A 26,003-nucleotide genomic window follows, 5' to 3' on the forward strand; every position below is an offset into this window, starting at 1 on the left:
CAGGGACTGGGGCAGGGGGGAGGGAATCTCTCTTCTGCATGCCCTTTCAAGAGCAAGCCTCTCCTGACACAGCTGTAGGCTGAGGAGCTGTTTGTCCATCCCCCAAATGCTGGTGGATCCTTGCTGAATTTCCCTCTTTCTCTTTCGTTTTGTCTGGGCTTCTCACTGTCTTTTCCTTCTTTGCCTTGTAAGTGTAAACGGTGAGTCCGATTTGGGGGGGGGGGGGGTTGTCTCGGAAAACTGCAAATAAATTTAAAAACACAAATAAAAAAGGGAAGTAGTGAAACGACTGCAACTCCTTCTGTGAGCGAGACCCTTGTGCCCCAGGGCCGGTGCAAGGATGTTTTGCGCCCTAGGCCAATCAGCTTAGGCACCGCAAGCCTGGGAGGCGGGAGAAGTGAAGCAGCCATGGTATGCTTGGCGAGGAGGCATGGCAGGGGTGAGCTGGGGCAGGGAGTTCCCCTGCATGCCACACCCCTTCCCACTTACTTGCTGCAGGTGGCCCTCCCCTACCCAACTCCCTCCGCCTAAGGGCCGGCAGCAATCAGGGCAGCTGAAGATCTGGCTGCTGTGGTCGCTGCCAAAGAAAATGGTGCCCCCCAAATCCTAGCACCATAGACAACCGCCCAGCCATGCCCTCACGCCCCTGGGCTGTGCCACCCTTGGGAAAGGGGAGCCCAGTCCCTGTGCTCTCTGTCCCTGGAAACAGCCTGTGCTGACATTAGCTGGGGCAGACCAGAGTCCCCCCAGTCCACCTGGACGATGCTGGTTAGTTACCTTGGCTGCCTGCCTGCCAGTTTGAGGCTTCAGCCCCTCACCGCAGCCTCTGATCTCTGCCACATAATTCATGAGCAGAGGCAGGAGTGGCCTTTTTGGAGGATCCAGTAGCTGCCTGTGAGCAGTCAGCACTGAGGGAATCAGTTACAAACGGGCTCAAGGGCATAACCCAGAGAGGACCTACATAGCCTTTGTCATGGCCCAGCCCTCCTGTCCCCCCTTTAGCATGTTGTGATTGGGCACCATTGACTCAGCTATAAGAGCCCCACCCCCTCCCAGCTCACCAGTCAGGGTAACCACCCAGGGCCAAGCACCACTCCCAGCAAACCCAGCCTCTCCCTGCGGCACATCCCATTAAACCAGCAATGGTAGAAGCAGAGGCTTGTGACATTGGAGGCCAAGGCCTGCTTGGGGCAGGCAGCCCCTGAGGCAGCAGTGGGAGCAGGCCCAGTGCATGCTCACAGGAGCGGGCAGGTGTCTGTATTAAGAGCAAGCAGGAAGTTTCATGCCCGCAGCAGGGCGAGCTCCCTGAAGGCCAAGCCCCAGGAGGCCGCTCTGAGGGAATGTAGCTAGAACAAGAGACGGGGCTGGAGAGGGAAGAGTGAAAACCCACTGCTGGCCCACATTCAACCCCCCTGCCTGAGATCCTGACACAGAATGAGGGAAGCCACTGGTACCCCAGAGGATGGGCCACACTGAACCAGGGCACAGCACCCAGCGCTGGGCCAGGGCCCGGGAGCAAATGGAGCCCTGGCAGCATGCTGGACTCCAGCACCAAAGAGCCCTGCTGCACAGCTGGTTCAGCACTCAGAATGGTGAAGGCCAAGCAGCAGCTGGGCCAGAGCTTACCCCTTACCTGGGACTCTGGCCCCATGAGAGGATGAGGCAGCAACCTCCAGCTCCAAGGCTTAATGGGGCAGAAAGGGGCCCAACAGCTAAGCCCTGCCTGGGGTGGGGGCTGCTGCCAAAGAAATTGCTATAGGGTCACCACAGGAGCCTGCTGCCTGTCCACCCCCCACAGAACAGAGAACTGAGAGGTTAGATGGATGCTCCCGCCCTTGGGCTGGAGCTGAGCAAAACAGGACCTAGGCTAATGCCACCCAAACTGTAGGGAACTTATGGGCTCAGAGAGCAGTAAGCCTGGTGGCATAGTCCTCGCCACACACAAGTGGCCAGGGCACGTGGCTTCACAGCCAGCACCAAGCCAGGAGGGGAGCACACTCCCCCAGCCCTGAAAATGGAGCTCCCGCCCATGTAGCACCGGCCAAGGCTGCTACCACAGATTGGGAGATCTGGCAGGCCACAGGCCTGGGTCAGCCCACCGGAGAACCGGAGTACTAATGAGACCCCAAGCCAGCTGAGAACGGTGAGAAGACAACTTTATCCAGATGGGTACAGGCCAGCCAACAGCACGTACAGAGAAGTCAGGCAACAGTTACTAAAACACAGTCTTCGCGTCTGCTAGACGAAGCTTTTCCATTGGAAATGGTATGAGTGGGAGGATGGAGCACAGAGCCAACGTGGCCACCAAACATCACAGCGTCCAGGGGCAGGGCTGGGAGCCACAGCTTCTTCCTTCCCATGGGGCTAGGCTCACTCCAGCCCAGTCTCATGCACATGCCCGCCTTCCATCTCTCCCTTCATGTGCCAGGCTGCTGGGCTCAAAGGGTAAGAGGCCAATGCATGGGCCTGGGAATGTGAGGGGCAGGAGGGAGCTCCGACAGCCAGGTGGTACAGCCCAGCTCCACAGTTCCAGTAGGGAGGGGAAGGCAGGTAGGACCTGACCCCCGAGGAGGGTGGCTCTGCCATCCCTGCAGCTGGCTCACTGCCTGGCTGCACAGAGGACAGTGCCAGGAGCAGGGTGCAGCTGAGGATTCTTCCAAGCAGGGTCTATTCCCAGCAGCACCTACCCCCAGAGCATTACCAAGCCATGGCTTTAGCACCCGCTCTAGTGGCCTTGAAGCCCAGGCTAGATGTGCAGCTTATGGCATCAGGTGGGCAAGCAGCCACACACACAGCTCTGCTGATGCCCCTCTGCCCACTCCCCCAATCCCAACAGTCAGCCCATTGTGCAGTGAGGGCCCCCCAGGGGACTGACCAGAGGTGACCGCAGCAGAGATTTCAAGCCAGGTCTGCAGAGGGGAGTGAGGGATGGCATCACACCTTGCTAGCAATGTCCCATGTCACAAACACTCACGTCACCTCTCACTGCACAGCAAGAACTTCCCTGAGGATGGGGCTTCCCTTCTCCCATGAGCAGAGCGAGCCAGGTGCTTAACCTGCCCACTAGAGATGGCACTGGCACATCCTCCACCCAGTGAGCTGGTGCCTGGAATGCCCTGTTCCTGGCAGCTGCCTCATCTCCCTGGTGCCCCTCCTCAGGTGATTGCTCCCCATTCAGAGCCCCATCCAAGGACCCTGGTTCCTCCCGACCTGATCTCGGTACATCAGTGCTGGGCAAAGGCAAGGATAAGCAAGAGTCAGGTCCAAGGGGGGAGGAAAGTGCAGCTCCACGGACAGGATGGAAGGATGGACAAGGTGGACTCCGCTCAGCCTCCATCTCCATACGGAGAGGGGACGTGAACATCATGTTCTAGTCTTTCCACCAGCGAGACCCTCCCCCGCCACAGCTCACGTTACATCACACATATGGCACAGAGCACACTTGGCACAGCTCCCAGGGCAGAGTGGGAGGCAGCACAGCCCCGGGGGCCAGAGCCACAGGTTAGGATGAAGTAATGGGGATGCTGGCTGACGAACAGCCTGGTGAGGATGGACAGTAACTGACACAGCCCAGGCACCCATGGGGGGGAGAGACCTACCAGCCCCTTGGCGAGGAACAGGGTGAAAGCAAGGCAAACCACCAGCCTCTCCCCCTGCTCCGCAGCAAATGGCGTCCCCCAGGGGCTCTCTCTGCTCACTGCCGGGGTGGGGAGGCAGAGTCCCTGCAGCAAAACTCGATGACCTTGGCTTGGTGGCACCTGGTGGGAAAGCGCTGCCATGAGTGCTGACTCCCCAGCTGAACACGGGGAACAATGGAGATTCCAGGCCTGGCTCCCTCTGGCTGGCTGAGACTCCAGTCGGAGCACCCCTGCTGCCCTGGGAGCAGCAAGGCTACATCCCACAACACTGAACCTGTTACCAACGCTCCTCAGAGGTCCATATCAACCGGGCCCCGCGCCCAAGGAGTCAAGTCGCTGGGTGGATAGGACTCGGAGGCTGAGCTGATGAGCCCGCAACGTTGGGCAGTGGTGCTGGCTGGTCTCAGTTACTGGAGTCTCTCTCTAGTGTTATGACTGTAAACAACAACATGACCAGAATGCAGTCAGTGTCTGATCTCTGGAGATGAGGAGTGAAAGCCGCTGGCCAATCCAGCACTGCAATTACAAGCCAGATGTCAAAGCAACAAGCCCTTCAGGCCAGAAAGGGCTGGCAGGAGAATGGTCACACTGTCTCTTCAGGGCTGACCTTGCCGGCCTTTCTGATGAAGAGCTGTTTAACTAGATGGCCCCGGGGTGCCAAGAAAGCCCTGTCCCAGCCCCACCGCCTGCAGAGGTGCAGCCTGGAACCGGGGATGCCCACCCATGGGCGGTCTCTTTTTGTCCCATGTACTTTAAAGGTCTGAAAGTGAGTGAAGGCCAGGCGGTCAGGAGCAGCGGTCTCAGCTGGCTGGGTCACATGATCTCACAGCATGAGTTCTGCTTTCGGGCCTGAAAAGCAAAGAAGAGCTGAGATGCTTCTCGTTGGAGTTCCCCTCTGGGGACAAGCCGAGAGCCCGTGTACTGGGCTCACAGCTGGCTCCTCCCAGGCCAGCACCCTGCAGTTCGTGTGCTGGAGAGTCAGAAAGATACAGCAATGTCTAACCCTGCCCACTATCCCTATGCTACAGGGCCAGCAAGTCAAAGCAGCAGTGGGACAGGTGGGGTTTGGATCTGGGAGGGGGTGACCCATCCAAGGGGTTTGAGGCTCACTAGCAGAAGTGAGCCCAGCTGCAAGGCCATGGCTTTACAGTGGGCCACTGGCATTAGCTAGTTCAGTGCCCTCCACTCCAAGTTCCACCCCCCTCCCACACACATTATCCTCTTTTCTATTGGGAAAACCCCCTCCCACAGCACTTCTGTAATGCCTGGCCACCCTGCCTTGGGACACCGCTGCCCTGTCAGCTCTTGAGTCAGCAGCTCAGTCAAGATGCTTCCAAACCCCAGCAGGATAGCCTGTGCTGGGTCACCAGCTCCAGCTTGCTGGAGCGAGGCAGAGGGAAGGGTATTCCTAAGAACCCTCCACCTCTGCCCCTCCCACCAACACCGACCTCGAGGGTCATCCACAGACTCACAAAGGGAGCTTGCACACAAACCGAGCACGTTAACTCCACCTAGAAGTCACTATGCTCTTTGGAGCGGGGACCAGCTTTGTCCAGCACCTGGCATGATGGGGGCCGCCAGCTCCATGAAGAGGTCTCCCAGGCACTGCTGCATGCAAACAATAAAATGGCTGGAAGCCAAGGTAGTTCACAGAGCCCTGGCACAAGGGGATGCTGCACTCTGAGTAGTTTAGGAGCTCATTGCAGTGACAGAAGTGGAAATCCCTGCAGCCCAGAGCAAAGCTGCAGCTTTCTTGCCAAGGAGAAGTGCACTCCTGGCACCTGTGACCAGAGAGCAGCCCTAAGGCCGTCACCGTCTCTCATCATGGTTCAGACCTCTCCTCCGCCACTTCCTCCACACTTAAGCATCCACTCAGACCTAAGCTAGATTCAGCCTTAGCCAGCCAGTCCCATATCAGACACTGGGGTAACATCTGAGTAACTACTTAACAGGGTTTATACATCTGCAGGTTTTGCCCAGGGTGAGTAAGTGCTGGCCCAGCCCAGCACACAGCTGCCTGGCTACCCCTCCCAGCCGCCTCATGCTTGTCAGGCAGCAGGGCTGACGAGCCCCAGAGGCACTTACAGTTTTGTAGAAGTGTTTGGAATGTAGCCCAAGCACCTCCGACTTGGCCACCAAGTCATCCAGCTTCTCCCCACGCTCCAGCAGAGACTCCATGGTGTTGTGCTGCAGAGGGCAAGTAGTAACACCAGTGCTGAAAACTCACACCTCACCCAGCTGCAGTTACGGCACCAGAGCCGAATATTTTCAGTTTGTCCCCAGCTTGGCTATTGGCCCCTCCATCCCCAGAGCCCTCAGGGCAGCTCTCGCCAGTCTGTGCGAGAGGGGAGAGTGAGAAGCAGGCGATGTCCAATCACCCCGCAGTTAGCTTCCACTCAGGATACCGCATTGCATGTGTGAATGGTGATGTCACCCCACCCGCCCTGGGAGGTTGGGAATGTCATGATAAAGAGCACAAAGAGGCCTCGCATGGGCTTGTGACTTCTTGGGTCCCTCAAGCCTCTGCTTTACAGGGGATCCTGACTTACTAGTCTGTCCCTGTTAGAGAACAGGGGATCCAATGACCTTTGGCTCTTTTCCCTTGGTGCCCTGGCAGCCTGATACCTGGGACTCAAATGCAGCCCTGCAATCCGGTGCTATGTGACTCAGTCTGCCTTATGCAGTCTATGGACTGATATCAAGCTAACTTCAGACTAACATCTGCTTATTTCCAAGTAATGGCTGGGAACCCACACAATTCATTACAGTGAAGGCAACCCAGGAGTACAGGTCAGTCTGGAGTTGGGTTCAGCTGACTTCATGACTGGAGACAGGGGGTGCCCTGGCCCTTTGCTGCTCCCAGGAAGCCCTCCTCGCTTCCTCTTGCTCCGCACACAGCCCTTACCAGAATGATTTTGGTCTCGTCCAGCTCTGCCTGCACTTTCGTCATAGCGTCTGCCTCCCGGGGATTCTTGGAGAGCAAGAACACAGCACATTACACAGGACACACTATTCCAAGGACAGGGAGCTCAGCGTCTGCAGGCCCATGAGCCCAAATGTATCCAAGCCAGAAGCTGGACTTCCCCCTCAAAGCACTCCAAGCACTGCGTGGGGACAGGGAGACCGTCTTTTACACTGCCAAAGATACAAGCCTCTGTGGACACTGCAAATAGAGCTGACATTTGTCAGAGGGATTTGGGGGTTCCCAGCTAAAGGCCTTCCTCACACTCCCAGTAAGGCCTAGAGGACAGGAGCAGACTGCAGAGCTGGTCTGAACAGCTTATGTTCTTATGTAGGAAACAGACCTCTTCATTCATCGCAGGCACTCAGCCAGCCCCTCGCTACAGCTGGTGTACTGATCCTCTGCATCCCGAGATGCAGGACAGAGCTACGCGCCCCATTTTACAAATGGGCAACTGAAGCCCAGCACTTTAAGCAATTTGCTGAAGCTCACGCTGGAAGTCTGGAGGGGCAGGGAGCTGAATCCAGCACTCCCAAGTTCTAGGGCAACAGCCTACCCACTAAGACCACTCTTTTCCTACTGCTTCTCTGGCTTCTGACATCCAGTCAGTAAATGCAGGCCATACCTGATATTTACTAAGGTAACCATCCAAGGCTGCATAGTTAATCGTAGATGGAGATCCTGAGGGCCAGTCTGTCCTATTGACCTGCGTGGAGAACTCATCCAGCACCTGCAATGCAAAGCAAACCCAAGGCTGAGCACCCAGCTGTCTTCCCCACTCAGACACCCACAACGGGGCTTGAGATCTCAGGATCGTTAAGAAAGAGTCATTCCCTGGCATCCTACTCTGTCAACAGAGGGAAGGGGGTGCAGACCCAACTCCTGTCTCGCAACCTACAGAGGAATGCAAGCTGGGAGTACATTAAGTGGCCCATGAGGAGACAGTCACTGGAATTCAGATAACATACCAAGGACTTCCCCTCTCCCAAGTACCCCATGGTCTTCGCTGACCTGCGGGACACCCTGGCATCCAGACGCATGACTAACAGCAGCGACCATAGTGGAGAATGCAGACAGAGGCCATGCAAGTTGTGATACAAGTCGGACAGGGCTGTAACACCCAGGCACCAGTTCTGGCCACTCAAAAGCCTGGGCCAGACTGCAGAATGTTTCTGTGAGGACAAATACTAAATATCAAGCTAAGAGCATTAGACCCTTCTTTCTGGGGGTATAACCAGGATTGAACCCAGGTCGGACAAGGTAAAATGCATTAACCCATTGCATCACCCAGCCCATGAAGAAGTCTTAGGCCTGATCATCATGTAACTAATTTGTGACAGTAATGTCAGCAGACGAGAAAAGATTTGTAGAGTCTCAAATGCCCAAGCAGCAAGTTGCTTTTCAACTAAAAGGAAAGCAAATTCAGGACTATGAATAGACAGTCAAAGTCTCCTCCTGCCGTGCATCGCCCCAGCCACACGGCTCATCTCGGAAATAAAGAGAACCCTAAATGGAGTTTACCTTCTCCAGCAAGGTGAAACACACACGCGGTGGATACTCATTGTCTGCAATCACCACTCCAGCCAGTCTGTCATTTCGCACGTACACGTGGCAGAGGTATTCTGAACCAAAAACCAAGTGCAAAGGTTTCACAGATAAGTGCAAAACATGAGGTCATCAAGCAGCATTCAGAGCAACCCACATGTAAAATCAGCCAACTGTCATGGACAGCCAACTGTCCAGACGAAGATCCAGGGTTCACATTTTGGCAACACTTAGCTCAGAGACAGCATGTGGGTTTCACTAGGAAGGCAGCAGAAGGGGATGCAATGTATTTCTCCCCAGGGAAGACCAGAGGCAGAGCACACAAGAGTGCTGAGTGAGTTAGATCATTTCTGTTCCCCCCGGCACACATGGAATGTGACAAATGTAACCAAGGCAGAGCGTGTACAATCTAAGTCAAACAAAGGTGAGGAAGGGAGGTAACATACAACTAGGCCATTCAAGTTGTTTGGGTTACACGTTCTATTGGTTTTGGAGGGTTAATAGTTAATGACTCACTATTATATACTAGTGTAGGTAAAGGGGCATGAGAAGACAGATTTAAGAACATTTGTAGCAAGGAGATGTGGCATACGGGGTGTTCCAGGACTAGGGAGATGTATGGAACAAGGCTAGGAGTCAGGAGTTTGGGCAGACAGAGGAGATGGCAGAGAGAAGCGTATGAATGATAGGACAGAAAGACAAGGGCTGTATTAGGTGGAGCATTGCAGTCCACAGCCTGGAGCACAGAGACATGGAGTCTGAACTCTACGTAGAAGCCACCAGCAGAGGGATTCCAGTGGGGTGGGGTGAAAGTAATGGCAGGAAGATCTGAGCGGCTCTGTGGGCTGGAGAGGGGAGTTCAGGCAGTGCCCATGAGGCTAAGTTCAGTGGCAGGGCTTGTGTGGAGTTAAGATAAGGTGAGGCAAGAAGCTCAAAAGTAGCATCTGGTTGTCAGGCAGGTTCCTGTGCTTACTTGATTTTCCAGCTGGGACAGCAGAAGCGCCAGTCAGCATGTGACTTGGCTGCAGTCCAGTATGGATTGAAATCCAGACTCCCTCCCACCTCACAATCTTTTGTGCACCTCCTGGCCCAATGGAATCAATACTGCAGATCAGAGACCAATATGGTTACTCAGAGAACCCTGAGTTTAGTCTACAAATGGAGGAAGTTCCCAGATACACACACAAAAGATAGGCATGGTTAACCCTTTGGTGCACATTTCTCATGCATGTGCCACAATGCCATTAGGGGATGTCAGAGGTACTTGGGCAGAGGAGAGGACATGACATCAGCAACCAGGAATGCTCAGTACTACAGTAATAGTATGTGTGGCTGTCACTGAGGAAATTACTACAAGTCATGCCACACCTCAGGGTGGATGTTAAGAGCCGGCCATGGCTAATCCAGCCAGGGCTCCAGATGTCCATTTTTCATTGGGCATTAAGTGCTTTGCAATTTAATCAAGCAATTTAGGCCAGATGTTTGACTAATCCTGCATGACTTGCATAGCCAGAGAAACAGCTCCTGGCAATGGCAATGAAAGGGAGGGGGACAGTAGCCAGCAACAGATTCTCTGGAAAAGCAGACGCCCAAGGAAAAGAATTAAACTCTCCAAGGCATACAGCTCCTCTGTATCTTGCAAAATGCAGAAAATCTGTGTTCCGGTACATTATCCGCCATAACCCTGCGTGCTCAAGGCCCTTGTGTCCTTTTACCTTGTTCCTTCACTGACGCTCGGCTGCCCAGCACCGACCGCTCTACAATCAGCTGGCTCGTGAAGGTCATGAATTCCTGAACACTGCAAACACACAACATTTCATTATTTAAAATTCTCTTACAATAGCATCTCCCCACCCCCAAACAGACCTATCACCACAACGATGCCAAGAACAAAGTAATTTTGCCAGCAGTTGCTGTATTAACTCACTGCAGAGCATGTGCTAGTGGAAAAATTGTGATGCAACCAATAAAAAGGTTTCCTTTAAATCTTGCATTCAAGGTAGCACTTAAGATATTGCCTTGACCACTTTGAGAACCAGGCCAACTAGCAGGAGCTAACTACAGACCCAGACCGCCAGTGTCAGCTCTGCTGATTAACACAAATTAACTCATAGGTCATTGTTACGACCCAGCTCTACCATACTCACTCCAGTATGTGTACTATATGGAGCTGAAAGGCGAGGGCTCTGCCTGCAGCATTTCCCATAGACAGGGCTACACTGAAGGTAATGCACCTTCACTGCCTAGCATTAAAAGGTGTGCATGATGCCTCAGTGCTCATCCTAGCCTACTCTCTTAAGCATGCCACTGAGCAGCATGTGGGACACAAGCGGTGGTCTCCATGAAGAGGGGCTTTTTCACGCAACGCTAAGACATTCTGCTTTCTTATATACTGTATGCAAGTTTCTTTTTCGATCCAGCCCCAGTACTTACAATGGTTCTCTATTAACTCCTACGGTTGTGCAGCGGCTTAGATATTGGGAACACGGGTGGTAATCAGGATTACTTTAGAGTAGGCGAACTACAGGTGAAATGGCAGGGAGAGGCCCACTTGGCCAACCAGTCCAGCAGGAAGGACTCTAAAATATCCTGTCCACAAATGTCTTACCATGACACCTGACTTTGGCACGGAAATCTCATTAGACCATTCCCATCTCATAGCTTTATCAGCGTTTTCTAATATCCAAGTTGAATTTGTCCTTCATTAATTTAGGAACTAAGTAAACTGACACCATGAAATTTAAGATCTGCCCCCGTGCGTATCTAAAGAGACCTGCTGATTTTAGTGACTAAAAATTAATTGCTTGTCTTTACTCCTGAGAGCCCTAAAGTGCCAAGATTTTTCAGGGAGAGTGAATGGAATTCAATCCCTTCTTGTGCATCACTGGAATTTACCAACGTCTATTCACTTGACCTTCCTTGGCTTTCCAGAAGCATACGGTGCTGTAAAGGTAGCAGAGAGCCTGTTTGGTCTGCAGAATCTTTATTACTGGGGATGATGCATGGGAAAGACATGCTGATCCCAGAGCAACTTTGCAGGGGTGGAGTGCAGAAGAGCAATTTTAGTGGTAATTGAACACCTGCTGCAGAAGTCTTCATTATGAACATGGAAGAGCCACAAAAGCTATTTCTCCTGATTTTTACCCCAAGTAAAAGGAGGGAAGGAAAAGACTTACTTGCCTTTAAGGGGAGGGAGAAGGAAAAAGAATGTGAAAGTTCATCACCATTTCAGTTTAAAAACATTCAAGTGCCTTTAATCTTTCCCTTAGTCTCAAATTATTTTCCTCAAAGCTATCTCCAAATTGTATTTCCTCTTGTTCTGGTTTTAAAAGTGCACTGCCAAAGCAGTCTCGCTAATGCCGCGTGAAGTAGCACTAAAATAGGCATGTCATACATTCACCCTGCTTGAGGTTGATGATACAAAATTAATAAAGATAGTCAAGACCTAAGCAGACCGCAAAGAGCTACAAAAGGCTCTCTCCAAACTGGATGATTGGGCAACAAAATGGCAGATGAAATTTAATTTGATAAATGCAAAGAAATGCACATTGGAAGGCATAATCCCAACTATACGTATAAAAGTATGGGGTCTAAATTAGCAGCCACCACTCAAGAAAGAACTTGGAGTCATTGTGGATACATTCACTCAGTGTGCAGCAACAGTTAAAAAAGCGAACAGAATGCTGGGAATAATTAAAAAGGGATAGATAATAGGACAGAAAATATGTTGCCTCTATATAAACCCATTGTACGCCCACATCTTGAATACCACATACAGATGTGGTCACCCCATCTCAAAAAAGATATTGGAATTGGAAAAGGTTCAAAAGGGCAACAAAAATGATTAGGGGTCTGGAACGGCTTCCGTGTGAGAAGAGATTAACAAGCCTGGGACTTTCAGCTTGGAAAAGAGATGGCTAAGGAGAGATGTGATTGAGGTCTATAAAATCATGGCTGGTGTAGAGAAAGTAAATCTGGAAGTGTTATTTACTCCTTTTCATAACATAAGAACTAGGGGTCACCAAATGAAATCAATAGGCAGGAGGTTTAAAACAAAGAAAAGGAAGTATTTCTTCACACAACACCGTCAACCTGTGGAACTCCTTGCAGGGGATGTTGTGAAGGCCAACCCATAACAGGTTTCAAAAAAAGCACTAGATAAGTTCATGGAGGATGGGTCCATCAATGGCTATTAGCCAGGATGGGCAGGGATGGTGTCCCTAGCCTCTGTTTGCCAGAAGCTGGGAATGAGCGACAGGGGATGGATCACTTGATGATGACCTGTTCTGTTCATTCCCTCTGGGGTACCTGGCCCTGGCCACTGTCAGAAGACAGGATACTGGGCTAGATGGACCTTTGGTCTGACCCAAAAGGGCCATTCTTATGCATTTTGGGGGCCTGCACAATATACTCTGACTCTGCAAAAATCTAGGCTTTCATTTCAAAAGTACATTATTTCTAGACCTCTCAGTTACAAAAATAGCCTTGAAAACATGAACTAGGAATAAACCAATAGCCCTGTTTTGAGTCTGCAGTCTGAAACAATTGCAGTCAGAGGTGTAAACCCACCCCTCCATTTAGAACCCTGCAAGCAGCTGTGAAACTGCACTGGCTTCTGTCAATTTCACACTGCTCCTGGGGAAGACTAGGAGCATAGGCAGGCACTGGAGTTAGTCACAAGGAAGCACCATGCTTCAGTTAGCTGAATCCGACACTCCAACCAGTTGTCAGGCAGCTTTGGAGGGCTGAGAAGAGAAATTCTCCTCCCTTTCAGCTACTGGTTTGCATGGGGGCAGGGGTAGGATGTGGACCTTCACATTTAGCAGACACCTACTAGTCAGACATATGAAAGATGGTGCTTCTAAGCAAAGTCCACCAGGCCAAAATCCCAGCTATCTCCCTCTTCCTAGGGGTTTCAGGTGCAGAGATCAGCAGGTTCTAGTCAGAGCACAGTCCCGAATCCCACCAGTGAGGCTACAGTCTAGCTAAGAATCTGGCAACTTCAAGCCTCACAACTGGTTTTGGTGGGACTATTCTCCAGGAGTAAGACACAGATTAGAACAGACTAATTGATCAAAGGTAGCAAGTGTGGCCTTTATGCAATGCTCTCTTCCCACCAGACGCCCATACTGTATTTTCAGGTATGCTACCTGGCCTTTTTGAGCAAGTCAAGTTAAAAAGATTCTGGAAAGGATAATTGACATTCCCCCATAGCTCCTTTATTGCTGTCTTATTCACCCATCTTCCCCCATCTCACAATAGCTCTCCTCCCCTCTTTCAAGCTCCAGTACCCAGAAAGCTGCCTTTATAACAAATCATTCTCAGCAGTTCAGACCATAAGTTCTGTTTAAATCCAAGCTGCTGCAATGCATTCCACACTTAGACAGTTTCTACACTCCCACCTCTACGGGATACAACTTAGATGAAATATATGGATTAATGCATATTATAGTATTATATTAATACTGATATAAAGTGACAATATTAATGTGTAGTAAGCCACTTTGTTTTACCCATCTTCAGTTATTAAAAGTGAAAGTTTTAAGTAATCAATTCATTTGTTACTATTTATGCCATTTACGTTTTGCATGACTCCCAGTCTGGGACAATGGGAACTAAAACGTCAGTTTCACTTTCAGATTCTCAGTACTGCAACATAAAGCTTCCAAAACCTGAAGGGGAAGATTTGTTTAAGAACGTGTTTCATCAGCACTTGAAATGAAGAAAGATTGTAGAATCATTCCTATTGGTCTCAGGTTTTGTAATACAGGCTGCCAGCCGATGTTTGAATTTGAAATTCCAGGTGTGTGGGTTTTTTAAGGAATAAGTCCAAGGTCTGATTATAATACAACACAAAACAAACCTAATTCCTGGTGATAATTCTGATAAAAAGATGAACATAGGGTGTTAAATGAGATGCCCTGTGAGGTACCTGATCACAGTCTCTCTCTCCCTCACTTACCCCCTCCATGTTTAATTATGACATTTTAGTAAGTCTCATGAACGACATCATTGGACTAGATTGCCATGAATTAAAAAAAGCATTTAAAACATTCAACATTTAAAATCCCAGTACCTTTCCAGGATTAGGAGACACTAAAAACTTAAGACAAAATTCAAATTTTAGGCCAAATTTGTTAATCCTTAATACTGCTTGCAAGTATTTACACACTGAATTCAAAGGGACTACTTGACACACACGTGTTAGTTTGCAGGATTGGGGTTCTTGCTAGTATAAGATTATGCATATGCAAAGCAATCAAATTAGTGAGGCGGGGAAATTTTCCCCACAATTAAGGTTTTTTTAAATGAGTAAGAGAAAACTGCCTGTAGTTTATGCCATCTTTGCATCCGAGTGGGCTTGAGTTAGGGAAGATATTGGCATGACTTCCTGCCTGGGATTCTACTAGTGTCGATCAATTTACATTGAGGTGATTGTATTTTTTGAAAATAAAAAAACTGATTTTCTTTAAAAAAATCCTAAATTCCGATTAGCAGCCTGTTGTAGAATGCAGCAATGATTCTGGACAGATAAATTGTAGGATCTGTGACTTTCTCCTACACCTGTGATTTTCTTCTGTCTCTGACTTTAAGGCAGTTCTTCCGAGAGGATTTTATTAACTTTATTTTAGTTAACAAATTGCAGTTTCCCCTCATGCATCAGCCCTCGTAAATGCAAGACCTCTGGTCATGCCAAACAGGGAAAATATGTAATGATGTCAGAGGAGTACAGCTTCCTTAGGCACAGGTAAAAATTGCAGCAGGAGCACAGATGTGCGTTTGTTTAATGCTTATCTTTAAAAAAAGATCCCCCTAACATAATCCACCATGAAGCAAAAGCCCCATCAGGCCTAAGTGTCAAGCAATGGCCAAGCTCCAAATCTCAGCTATTTTTGTTGTAACCTTGGCAAAGGAAGTAAAAAATTATAAAATAAATTAACAATGGTATTTCTCCTCCAAACTCACTCTGCCCCCTCCCCATCAGAACCATAGAAGAGAGAGTTTGTGTATGCTTTAAATGTCACCTTTGGGTAAACAACCAAGCATGGAAAATTTCAGGGCAGAAGGCAAATGTTTCTTAAAATTATGAGCATCTGAAACCAGGAAGTTAGAAGGGAAGTTGTTTTGCAGTCAAGCACTTGTTAATACAACTACTTTTTTCTAAAAAAGGTTTAGGGGTATTACCCCACCTTAATGGTTGGGGGCACTTCTAGTGCAGGTTAACTGATGTAAGGGCAATATTGCAGAAGAGTACCAAATACAGATTATACCCTAATGCTGAGAGCACCGTGAATCACCAGAATGACAAGGAGCTGGGATTAGCATTTAGCTTTGAGCACTCTGACCTCAGCCATCAGCAGTGTTCTCTGCACAACTAAACACCTTAAGCAAAGGTGACATGCCAGGCCTGTATGATACGTCACCACAAATGGGAAGATACTAACAATTGCTAAATACAAACACACTGATCGCTCCAGCTGTCACAGAAGCCCAGCTGAATTGATAAAGCAAAACCCACAAGTTATCTCCCATTTGTTTTTCAAGTCTCTTCATGAGCTGAGAAGCTTGTGAAACTTAACAGATCTTTTGACACATTATCGATGATATAGATTACAATTCACATCAATATATGCTCTCTTATTTTGTATACCCCACTGAATCAGCCTTCTAAAACCTGCAAAAACACACCAGCTTAGGCACTGATCTATTCACAGGCCTTTTGCTGTGACGATAAAAAACCCATCTTATTCACCAGTTTAAAAGCTCACTCATACTGCATGTTCATTCTGCCCATCTGAGGTACCTCTATGGGCCCCATTACTGTATATTTGAACGCCACACAACTTTTAATGCAGCTACCCTCACTATGCCCCAGAGGGACAGACTATTCCACTGGGGATAAATATTTAACTAGTCATTGGGTATGAAAGAGAGAATTACTCTGCAGCCTGAGGCTTCGAGCACCCACTTGGGAGGCAGGACACCTGGCAGGCAGACCCCTTGCTCCAGCCAGTGTGTCACTCTTTATCTATAGAGGAATAGCTTCAATTGAAAAACTGAGAGAGCCCCACAGTAGAATACCCCATAGCTCAGGGGTTAGAGCACCTCCCAAAGAGGTGAGACACCTCTGTTCCAATCCCGTTGCCCCATCGGGCAGAGGAGGAATTGAACTGAGGCCTCCCAGATCCCAGGTGAGTGCTCTACCCACTGGGCTAAATGTTATAAGGAGAGTGGTATGAAGACCACCCCCTCTTCTGGCCAGATTCTGAATGGGACCTTATCCAGTAGGCAGCCTCTGAGCTTGCTTACTGGACTGGCTCCTGCACTCCTGATAAGTGTTTGTTCCCCGTCTGTGAAACCAAAACTGATATTTAGGTACCTCCCTACCTTTGTGGATCGACCTACGTGACTTACCCAGGTTCACACAAGGAGTCTGTGGCAGAGCAGGGACTGGAACCCCCGTCTCACAAGCCTGCGCACCAACCAGTGATTGCCCTTATGGAGCTATCTGTTCCAGCCGGAGAGGTGGCCACCCAACACAGGGGAAAGAGTTCCCCAGCCGGGGCCGGCGCCTCGGGGACCCACCTGGTTTTCTGGAAGAAGCTGAACGAGGACAAGTCGTAGGCAGCTTTCAGCAAGTGCACTTTGGAGTCGCCTTTGTAAAGGACACTTAGGCTGTAAAGCTTCATCCTGGCGCTTCCCCAGCAGCCGCCTGAGCGAGAAGGAAGGAGTCAGGGCTGGGGGACGGGAGACAAGCCCCGACCGCCCCCTTCACACACCCCCCCCAGCCCGTGCCGGGTGCCCGAGGACCCTTCGCTCCCAACACCCACAACAGAGCAGGACCTGGCTGCGGCCCGGCCCTGCGCGCTGGGCTCGGAGACTCGGGCCCCCCGGCGCGGCCCCCTCACTACCCCCCGCCTTCCCCAACTGAGGGCCCGGCCCCGCCTTCAGGGGCTCGCTCGCTCGGACCCGCAAGTCGGTACCGGGCGGGTCCCGCCTCCCTCCTGCGGCTCCGGCGGTTGCTGCGACTGACTGGGCAGTGGGCGGAGAAAGGAACCGCCGCGCCCCGCTGACCCGGAAACAAAATTGTGCTGCCGGAAGTGCCGGCGTGAGTCAATGCCACGGAGCGCTCTCGTACTGCGCATGCGCCCGGCCGCTGAGGGCCCCACCTAATAAATATCCGCCTGACAGAGAGCTTTGACGCCCCACCCCCGCTCATACTGGACAGCCAATGAGCATCGCCCTAGCATAAGCCCCTCCCATAGAGGGCGGGGCTAGTGAAACATACACACACCCCCTCCTCCTCCGGGGTGTGGGGCGGGACGGGCAGCTCCCAAGGGGGCGGGGCAAGCCCCAAGGGGGCGTGGCAATGCAGCAAGTCTAAGGGTAAAAACAGTGCAAGAGCGTTGGTGGTTTTTCAGACATTGTTAAGGGCTAAGTTCCCTGTAAGCTGCGTGGCTGTGCCGCACCCTGTTTAGTGCCTCACAGGCATTCAGGGAACCTGCCGGGGACCGGCAACCTATCCCTGCCCCCAACCCAGGGACACCCAGAGAATTAAGGGGGCCTGGGGTCTTTGGCAGCCGGGGCCCCCGCTTCACTGGTAACTCCGCGGCGGAGGGTCCTTCTGCTCTGGGACCCGCCACCGAAGTGCCCTGAAGACCTGCGGCGGGGGCTCCCCGCCACTGACCAGGCACTTCGTCGGCGGGTCCCGCTTCAGCGGTAATTCAGCGGTGGGGCAGAAGGACCCACACCGCCGAAGACCCGGAGCGGAAGACGCTCCGGAGGCCTAGGCCCCGCGAGAGTTTTCTGGGGTCCCCGGAGCGAGTGAAGGACCTTGCTCCAGGGGCCCCAAAAACTCTCATGGGGGCCCCTGCGGGGCCCGGGGCATGGGGCAAATTGCCCCACTTGCCCCCTCCTCTGGGCGGCCCTATCCCAACCTTTCCCCAGCCCCAACTATGCCAGGTCTGGACCTACCACAGCAAGGGCACCCCACCCCAGCTTGAACCCGGCCAGCGTGGCCCAGCCTGGACCCAGCCCAGCCTAGACAGTCCAGCCCGAACAGCCCGGCCTAGACCCAGCCACAGCAGCCCAAACTGGTGCCCCTTCATGAACTAGTTTTGCCAAATTTCCAATTGTACAAAACTGAACACCCCAGTCCTGCCCTTTCCCAGAGGCCCTGCCCCTTCCCCACCCCCTCCTGGAGTCCCCACCCCCGCATAGAGCAGCAGTTCTCAAACTTTCGCAACCGAACACCCGGAAGTCCCTCGCTCAGCCCCAGGCTTTGCTCCCACTCCACCTCTTTCCCCACGGCCTCACACTGCCCCACCTCTTCCCACCCCCGCTTCACTCTCTGCCCCTTCTCTCCCCTGCCACTTTCCATCGCCTCCCCAGAGCGCGTCACATCCCCACTTCTCCCCCTCCTTCCCAGTGCCTCCTGCACGCTGCTGAACAGCTGTTCCACCATGTGCAGGCAGCATGGAGAAGAATGGGGAGGAGTTGAGGGAGGGAGGGGCAGGTATTTGTCAGCATGGCCGGTGGACCCCACTGGAGTACTCTCACAGACCCCCAGGTGGTCCGCACCCCCAGTTTGAGAAATGCTGGCATAGAGAGTACACTTATATGGGAGGGGTTCAAGTGCTTTAGAGGATAGGATTAATATTCAAAACGATCTGGACAAATTAGAGAAATGGTCTGAAGTAAACAGGATGAAATTCAATAAGGAGAAATGCAAAGTACTCCACTTAGGAAGGAACAATCAGCTGCACACATGCAAAATGGGAAATGACTGCCTAGGAAGGAGTCCTGTGGAAAGGGATCTGGGTAGCACAGTGGCTCACAAGCTAAATATGAGTCAACAGTGTAACACTGTTGCAAAAAAAGCAAACATCATTCCGGGATGCATTAGCAGGAGTGTTGCAAGCAGAGCACAAGAAGTACTTCTTCCTCTCTACTCTATCCTAATTAGGCCTCAACTGGAGTATTGTGTCCAGTTCTGGGTGCCACATTCCAGGAAAGATGTGGACAAATTGGAGAAAGTCCAGAGAAGAGCAACAAAAAATATTAAAGGTCTAGAAAACATGACCTATGAAGGAAGACTGTAATAAATGGGTTTGTTTACCCTGGAGAAGTCAAGACTGAGAGGGGACCTGATAACAGTTTTCAAGTGCATAAAAAGGTTGTTACAAGGAGAAGGGAGAAAAATTGTTCTCGTTATCCTCTGAGAACAGGACAAGAAGCAATGGGCTTAAATTGCAGCAAGGGGGAGGGGGTTAGGTTGGCCATTAGTAGGGTGACCAGATGTCCTGTTTTTATAGGGACGGTCCTGTTTTGGGGGACTTTTCTTATATAGGTGCCTATTACCCCCCACCCCTATCCCGTTTTTTCACAGTTGCTATCTGGTCACCGTAGACAATAGGAAAAACTTCCTAACTGTCAGGGTGGTTAAGCGCTAGAATAAATTGCCTAGGGAGGTTGTGGAATCTCCATCACTGGGGATTTTTAAGAGCAGGTTGGATAAACACCTGTCAGGGATGGTCTAGATCATACCTAGTCCTGCCGTGAGTGCAGGGGACTGGACTAGATTACCTCTCAAGGTCCCTTCCAGTCATAGGATCCTATGGGCCCCACTATACCAGGATCAGCACCAGTATATCAGAATGGGCCCTGCTATACTGGGGTCAGCATTAATATATCAGGGTGAGCTCCACCAGACAGAGGCGAGCACCATAGGTGCCAACTTTCCCCGGCGCCAGTGGGTGCTCGTGCCCCCGTGCCCATGGCCCCACCCCAACTCCACCCTTTCCCCAGCCCTACCCCACCCCTATTCCAACCCCTTTCCCAAAGTCCTCGCCCCAATTCCACCCCTTCCCTGCCCCTGTTGGACCCCTTCCCCAAATCCCCGCCCAAGCCCCACCTCTTCCCTGAGCACACCATGTTCCCCCTCCTCCCCACTCCCTCCCACCCACACTAAACGGCCGTTTTGCAGCCCAAGTGCTGGGACTTAGGGGAAAAGCGGGCATGCGGCGAGCTCAGGGGAGGACGCAGAGGAGGAGGTGAGGTGAGGCGGGGAGCGGGGTGGGGGTGGGGAGCTTGGCTGTCAGTGGGTGCTGGAAGGGCCAGCTCCAGCTTTTTTGCTGCCCCAAGCGGTGAAGCCAAAAAAAAAAGATAAAGCCGCCCCAAACACCTGCTTCCTTTGCTGGTGCCTGGAGCCGGCCTTGGGTGCTGAACACCCACCAATTTTTCCCCGGGGTGCTCCAGCCCCAGAGCACCCATGGAATCGGCGCCTATGGTGAGCACTAATACTGTGCAAGGATTGGCCCCAACATATCAGGTTCAGCTCTAATATACTCGGGCGGGCGCACCAGACAGGGATCAACCTCAACATACTGGGTAGGGCTGCCAACTTTCTGACTGCAGAAAGCGGAACAGCCTTGCCCCGAGGCCCTGCCCCTTCCCTGATGCCCCGCCCCTGTTCATTCCATTCCCCTCTCCCTCTGTTGCTTGCTCTCCTCCACCCTCACTCATTCGCTAATTTTCACTGGTCTGGGGCAGAGTATTGGGGTGCAGGAGGGGGTGAGGGATCTGGCTGGGGAAGCAGGCTCTGGGGTGAGGCCAAGGATGAGGGGTTTGGGGTGCAGGAGGGGACTCCAGGCTGGGGGGGTGGGGCCAAGGGGTTTGGAGTGAGGGAGGGGGCTCCAGGCATTGGCGCGGGGTTTGGGGTGCAGGAGGAGTGTGGGCTCTGGGAGGGAGTTTGGGTGCAGGAGAGGGCTCAGGGCTGGTGTAGGGGATTGGTATGCGGGAGGAGTGTGGACTCTGGGAGGGAGTCTAGGTGTGAGAGAGGGCTCAGGGCTGGTGTAGGGGGTTGATATGCTGGAGGAGTGTGGGCTCTGGGAGGGAGTTTAGGTGTGGGAGGGGGCTCAGGGCTGGGGTGAGGGGTTGAAGTGCAGGAGGGGTGCAGGCTTTGCGAGGGAGTTTAGGTGTGAAAGGGGAGTCAGGACTGGGGCACGGGATTGGGATATGGGAGTAGGTGCGGTTCTGGGTGGCGCTTACCCCAGGCGGCTCGCGGAAGTGGCCAGCATGCCCTGCTGGCTCCCAGGCACAGGGGTGGCCAAGGGGGCTCCGCGTGCTACCCCTGCCTGCAGCACAGGTGTTTCCCTGAGCTGTGGGGGCAGTGCCTGCACATGGGGGCAGGGCATAGAGACCCCTGGCCTCCGCTGTGCCTAGGAACCGGCAGAACATGCTGGCCACTTCTGCAAGCCACGCAGAGCCGGCTGCTGCAGCAGAAAACTGGACTTTTAGCGGCCTGGTCAGCTGTTCTGACCGGAGCTGCCAGGGTCCCAGATGCCTCGTGACCCTAATACTGGGTGAGCACTGATATACCAGAGTCTGCCTCAATACATTGGAGTAGGCCTCACTATACTGAGGTGAGCCCCAATATAGTTGGGTTGGGCCCCACTATACTAGGGTAGACACCCTTTTCCAGTATGAGCCCCACTATATGTGAGTAAGGCCCTTTGTACCAGGGTCATCACCTTGATACCAGGGTAAGCACAGATGTGTTGGGATAAGTGCATCCACATGGAGCAATACAGATCTAACCATCTTGGTTTCAAGTCAATATTACAGCGGAGTGATAGTACCACCATACTCAAGGGTGAGGCTTCTTTGCTGTTTACCATCCTCCACAGAACAGAGAACCCCACCCAAATATTTCTCCACCAAGCCCCGAGCTTCTATAAGAGCTACATTATATCTATATCTGGTCTTAATTTAAAGACTTCAAGCGATAGAGGAGCCACCGCATCTTCTTCAAAGCCTCCTAAGAGATCTGCTGCCCTACAGGTGTGCTCTGGTGCATTACATCAGTGGCTCCGTCTGAATTAGACTGGAAGCTTCTGGGGGCAACCGCCTTGTCTTCCTCTTCACACTGGCTGTGCTCGCTTCAAGAATGAAATAACCGTCTGGGCTTCATTTGTGATCCCAGGACTGTGCCTTAGCAGGATCGCTGGGCCAAGCTGCTCCTTGCTTATTCCATGTCTTGGGTTATAAGGCCTCTGAAAGTGGAGCAATCCAGAGCTGGACCCTGGTTTCATTCCCACCACAGCAGATGCTTCCCGTTTACTCTCACCTTTGCCCAGACGTCTCATCCAAGCACCTTCCTGCTTCTTTGTTAACCTTTGTCACTTGGAAGTGGGTTTCTCTGACCCAACATGGTCACCATGGGAGCAGAACAGGTTGCTAAGTCTTGCAGTGGAGTGGTTACCGCAGTAACAAGGAGATTAAGTGGTTGTTATGACAATTTGAAGGAAGACTGATCACCATGGCAGTGGCCTTCTGCATGAGAGCACTAATGGCCAGGTGAGGAGGGGGCCCGGTGAAGCAGGACAGCAACAGGATTTCCCTGGGTGCCACAGTAATACAAAGTTAATCTCAAGATCCAAGGATGCAACTTGGGACCCCATCGAGGGCAAAAATGGGAAGGTGTCACCAGCAAAAAAAGTAAATAAACTTACTGGTAAGTTGGGAAAAGTGACTAGAGGAAGCAGGCAGGTGGGTGAGTGAAGCTGAGCACCCATGCTCCATTACCCCGAGGAGAGGAGGAGACCTTCAGTCACCAGGAAGGGACTCATTGCTTCTCTTCCGACAAGATGCAGGGTGACAAAATGGATCCCAACATGATGGACATCCCTTCACCCCATCCCATCGAGTGAACCCCCAAACCAGAAGAAGGCTGAGATCCCTGGGGCTGGGGCAAGGCAAAGTCCAGGGAAAGAAGTAGAAGCAGGAGCAGACTTGCTTTGGTTTTGATTTTGCATGCTAGAAAAAAGGAAACCAACCAACCATCCTACGACTGAAATAAACCAGCGGGGAAAGTGGAGGATTCACAAGCGCAGCAGGCGGAGCTGTCTTCTCAGCCCAGGACCAGCTGCTTCGGGAGCAAGAGGTGGAATATTTCCGGGGCAAGGAAACAAGTGGTGGTGTGTGTTTTGGCTCGGTGTGTGACGGATTTGCCAGCAGCCTGCCCCTTGCGGACAGCTGCCCCAATGCTGGATCGCAGAACCAGGATGGACAGCTCCAAGAAGGAGAAGGTAACGTTTCTAGTTCTGGCTCTCCCTTAGCTTTGTGGGGCAATGAAGGTGCTGCTTGGGTGGATAGCGGATTAATCAATAGGACCCATCCTAAGCCAGTGGTGGGCTCCTTCAGTGCACCTCTGCAAAAGGCAGACCTTTCTGGGAACCCTTAGCTTCATTTAGTGCCCATCCATCACCCCTTGTTCCACTAGACTCCAGATCCTGCTGACATGGAAGTTGACACCCAATTTTTCAAAGATGTCTCAATTTCTGGAGACCCAGTTAGTGCCCAGGTCAATTCTGGACACCCAAAATCTGAGGCATCCAAACTCAGAAGGTGCCTTTGAACGTTTGGGCTTTAATTTCCAGGTTCGCTAGTGAAGCAACTCTTCGTGGGGTGTCCGGGGAGACGGCGGGTCTTAGGTGCGCATGCTGCTATGTTGTGATGAGATTGCACCCAGGGTCATGTAGCTTGGCCATCAGCATTCTGTCGAAGCATTCGGTGCCATCACCGTGCCAAGAGCACAAAAGGGGGACGCGTGGCAAATGGTGGGCAATGTGATGGAATTGTGTTCTGGGCTTGTCTCAGAATGTGGATTGGCTAACGCTGACGAAATGGTTATTTTGTGCTAGGGGAGGAGGAAGTATATGGAGAGGATGGGCAGAGGGAGGGGTCTAGACATTTGGGGACAGGAGAAGGGCTCCAGCAGCTGGATTGTTGGTGTGTCACTGAAGTGGTGTACTGGAATTTAGGGGTTAATAACCCATGTCTCAGTTGTTCCTCATTATCCAAAGGATGGCACTGTATTGGGGCCAGCACTGACACAGATGGGGGGTGCCCCCTATTATCCCCCCTCACCCTGCAGCACAGCGCCCTCTAGCACTGCACTGTCACCTTGGGGTTAATGCTGACTCAGAGGGAGAGCGCCCCCCACTGAACCTCCCCACGTTGCTTCCGGTATTATAGTGCCCTCTAGCACCTTATTGGGGCTCAGAAGAGAGAGCACCCCCTACGGGTCCACCCAGGCCACAGCCACTGTAGGCTCAGGTCTTGTGCAAACAATCCCGGATCCTTTTAATCTACAAGATCTGTCAAGATAACAGCTCCTCCAAGGTATGTACTATGTAAGAGGGGACTTGGGGGTTCTGCAGGTAGGGGGCTTCTGTGCCCAGGCTGTTTACTCCCAGGGAAGCGATGCACAGCTCTGTCGGGAAGGCTTATGGTTCGGACTGACGATTGGGCTCTTTGCTTTTCGGCTTGGCTGTCTACCGTCCCGTCTTGTTCCAAGCCCCAGTGATGGCTTGTCTCCCACCCTGCCTGTCCTCTGGGGCCCGTTATAACCAGCCTGTCTGCAAGTTGCAGGGATGTTTCTCAGTGTTGTATCCCACCCAGCAGCTTGGGTTTCCAACCCAGTCCGGGGCTGCCATAGAGTCTAACCTCTCTGGGTAGCAGGAAGGAGAAGTGTCTCATCGGGCTCATGGCATCCTCGGCCCACTGACCTCATGCCATTGACATCTGCTGAAGGACAGGGCCGGCTCCATGCACCAGCATTCCAAGCTGGTGCTTGGGGCGGCCATGTGCAAGAGGTGACAGTCGCTGTTGTTTTGCCCCCAAGCAGTGCGCCGAATTGCCGTCGCGGGCGGCAGGGACAGTCCGTGTGCCCTTAGGGCAGCAGACGCGTTTCCGCGGTGGCGGCAATTTGGCAGCAGCTTCTATGTTTAGCTGTCCGGGGCGGCTTCAGCTAAACATAGAAGCTGCCAACGAATTGCCGCCGCTGCGGAAACGCGCCTGCCGTCCTAAGGGCACATGGACTGTCCCTGCCGCCCGCGACGGCAATTTGGTGCACTGCTTGAGGCGGCGAAAACTGTAGAGCCGGCCCTGCTGAGGGACCATATGCAGCATCCTGCCACCATGCGACCTAGTTAGAGCCTGAGAACTAGAGCAAATAACTACACCCCCCACCAACACCATGTGCATCCCCGCTGTGTACTCAGAGATCACAGTTGATCTCAGCAAGGGGATGAGCCAGAGGGAGCAGTCAGTGTGCACTGTGATCGCCCTGGGTTGGGGAGCAGGAAGGAAGAGGTGTCCCCTCGCTCCCAAGCTGCGATGTTGTTTGGGGAAGCAGTCTGCCCATCTCAGGGACTGCAACATCCCAGCTCCCTGCAGTCTAGGGAGCCAATGGCAGTGGATGGAGTGGGCAGGGCCCATGGAGCCCCAGCAATCGCCCGTCATGTGAGCTGTGAAATATTAACTCTGTGGCAGCAGGCACCTAGCGCAGAGAGATCCCAGCTACACAGGGCCCAAAGCCAGGGGGATTCGCGGCTTGGCTCATAGTCTGCATTCTCTGTTTGTGCTGGCCCGTGCAGGAAGCTGGGCTCTCTCAAATTCCATCCCCTAAAACGCCCCCGGCTGGCTGAGGAACGAGTGTTCATGCCACTCGTGCAGTGTCCCCTGCTGGTCGGGGCATAGATTGGTGGCACCTTGGTCTCTCCTGTTCCCTGCCTGTAGCACACACCAGTTTGATCTCCTGAGGACTGAAATGCTTTGGTCAAAGCAAAGGAATTGAGCCCAGCATAGGGGTATTTGGGTGACCGGTAATGCCTATGCTAGGCAGGGAGGCAGCCTACATCATCTCATGGTCCCTTCTGGCCTTAAACTCTAGGCAACAATGAAAAAAAGGAAAAGCAGCTCATTGTTGCTACCATGTGTTAAAAGGGAGCATGATACATGCCTGAAGGAGAATTACGGGGCTGCCAGCGACAGCTGAGACTGAACTCAGAGAT

At 52.2% G+C, this 26,003-nt stretch overlaps 2 protein-coding genes across 3 annotated transcripts in view; one reads left to right on the forward strand and one right to left on the reverse strand.

Annotated features, from left to right (window-relative positions):
* Window positions 1-2,138: 2,138 nt before the first annotated feature.
* Window positions 2,139-17,233, reverse strand: YKT6 (YKT6 v-SNARE homolog). 2 transcript variants are annotated; one of them, XM_030551862.1, is made up of 8 exons: window positions 17,130-17,233; window positions 16,732-16,858; window positions 9,861-9,943; window positions 8,122-8,222; window positions 7,226-7,330; window positions 6,544-6,609; window positions 5,724-5,825; window positions 2,139-4,487 (listed from the first exon to the last, which is right to left on the reverse strand). In XM_030551862.1, the coding sequence occupies exons 2-8, from the start codon at window positions 16,833-16,835 to the stop codon at window positions 4,452-4,454; spliced, it is 597 nt and encodes a 198-aa protein (XP_030407722.1). In that variant the 5' UTR covers window positions 16,836-16,858; window positions 17,130-17,233; the 3' UTR covers window positions 2,139-4,451. The 2 variants fall into 2 exon arrangements, with proteins under 2 accessions (XP_030407722.1, XP_030407723.1); XM_030551863.1 differs by having other exon boundaries at window positions 17,116-17,216.
* A 5,977-nt stretch (window positions 17,234-23,210) lies between these two features.
* The window catches only part of GCK (glucokinase), a 36,150-nt gene continuing 33,357 nt past the window's right edge, over window positions 23,211-26,003 (forward strand). The window contains exon 1 of the mRNA XM_030549419.1: window positions 23,211-23,234. Within this exon, the coding sequence (XP_030405279.1) occupies window positions 23,211-23,234 (24 nt within the window). The remainder of the gene's footprint in view (window positions 23,235-26,003) is intronic.

The sequence above is a fragment of the Gopherus evgoodei genome, chromosome 2 (assembly GCF_007399415.2).
Source record: "Gopherus evgoodei ecotype Sinaloan lineage chromosome 2, rGopEvg1_v1.p, whole genome shotgun sequence".
Taxonomy (NCBI): Eukaryota; Metazoa; Chordata; order Testudines; family Testudinidae; genus Gopherus; species Gopherus evgoodei.

Coding starts and splice junctions, on each gene's coding strand:
- YKT6 (XM_030551862.1), bottom strand. CDS start 16,835: ATGAAGCTTTACAGCCTAAGTGTCCTTTACAAAGGCGACTCCAAAGTG. Junction 9,944..16,731: donor AGCTTCTTCCAGAAAACCAG/GTGGGTCCCCGA, acceptor GTGTGTTTGCAG/TGTTCAGGAATTCATGACCT. Junction 4,488..5,723: donor CCAAACACTTCTACAAAACT/GTAAGTGCCTCT, acceptor TTTGCTTTTCAG/GCCCGAAAGCAGAACTCATG.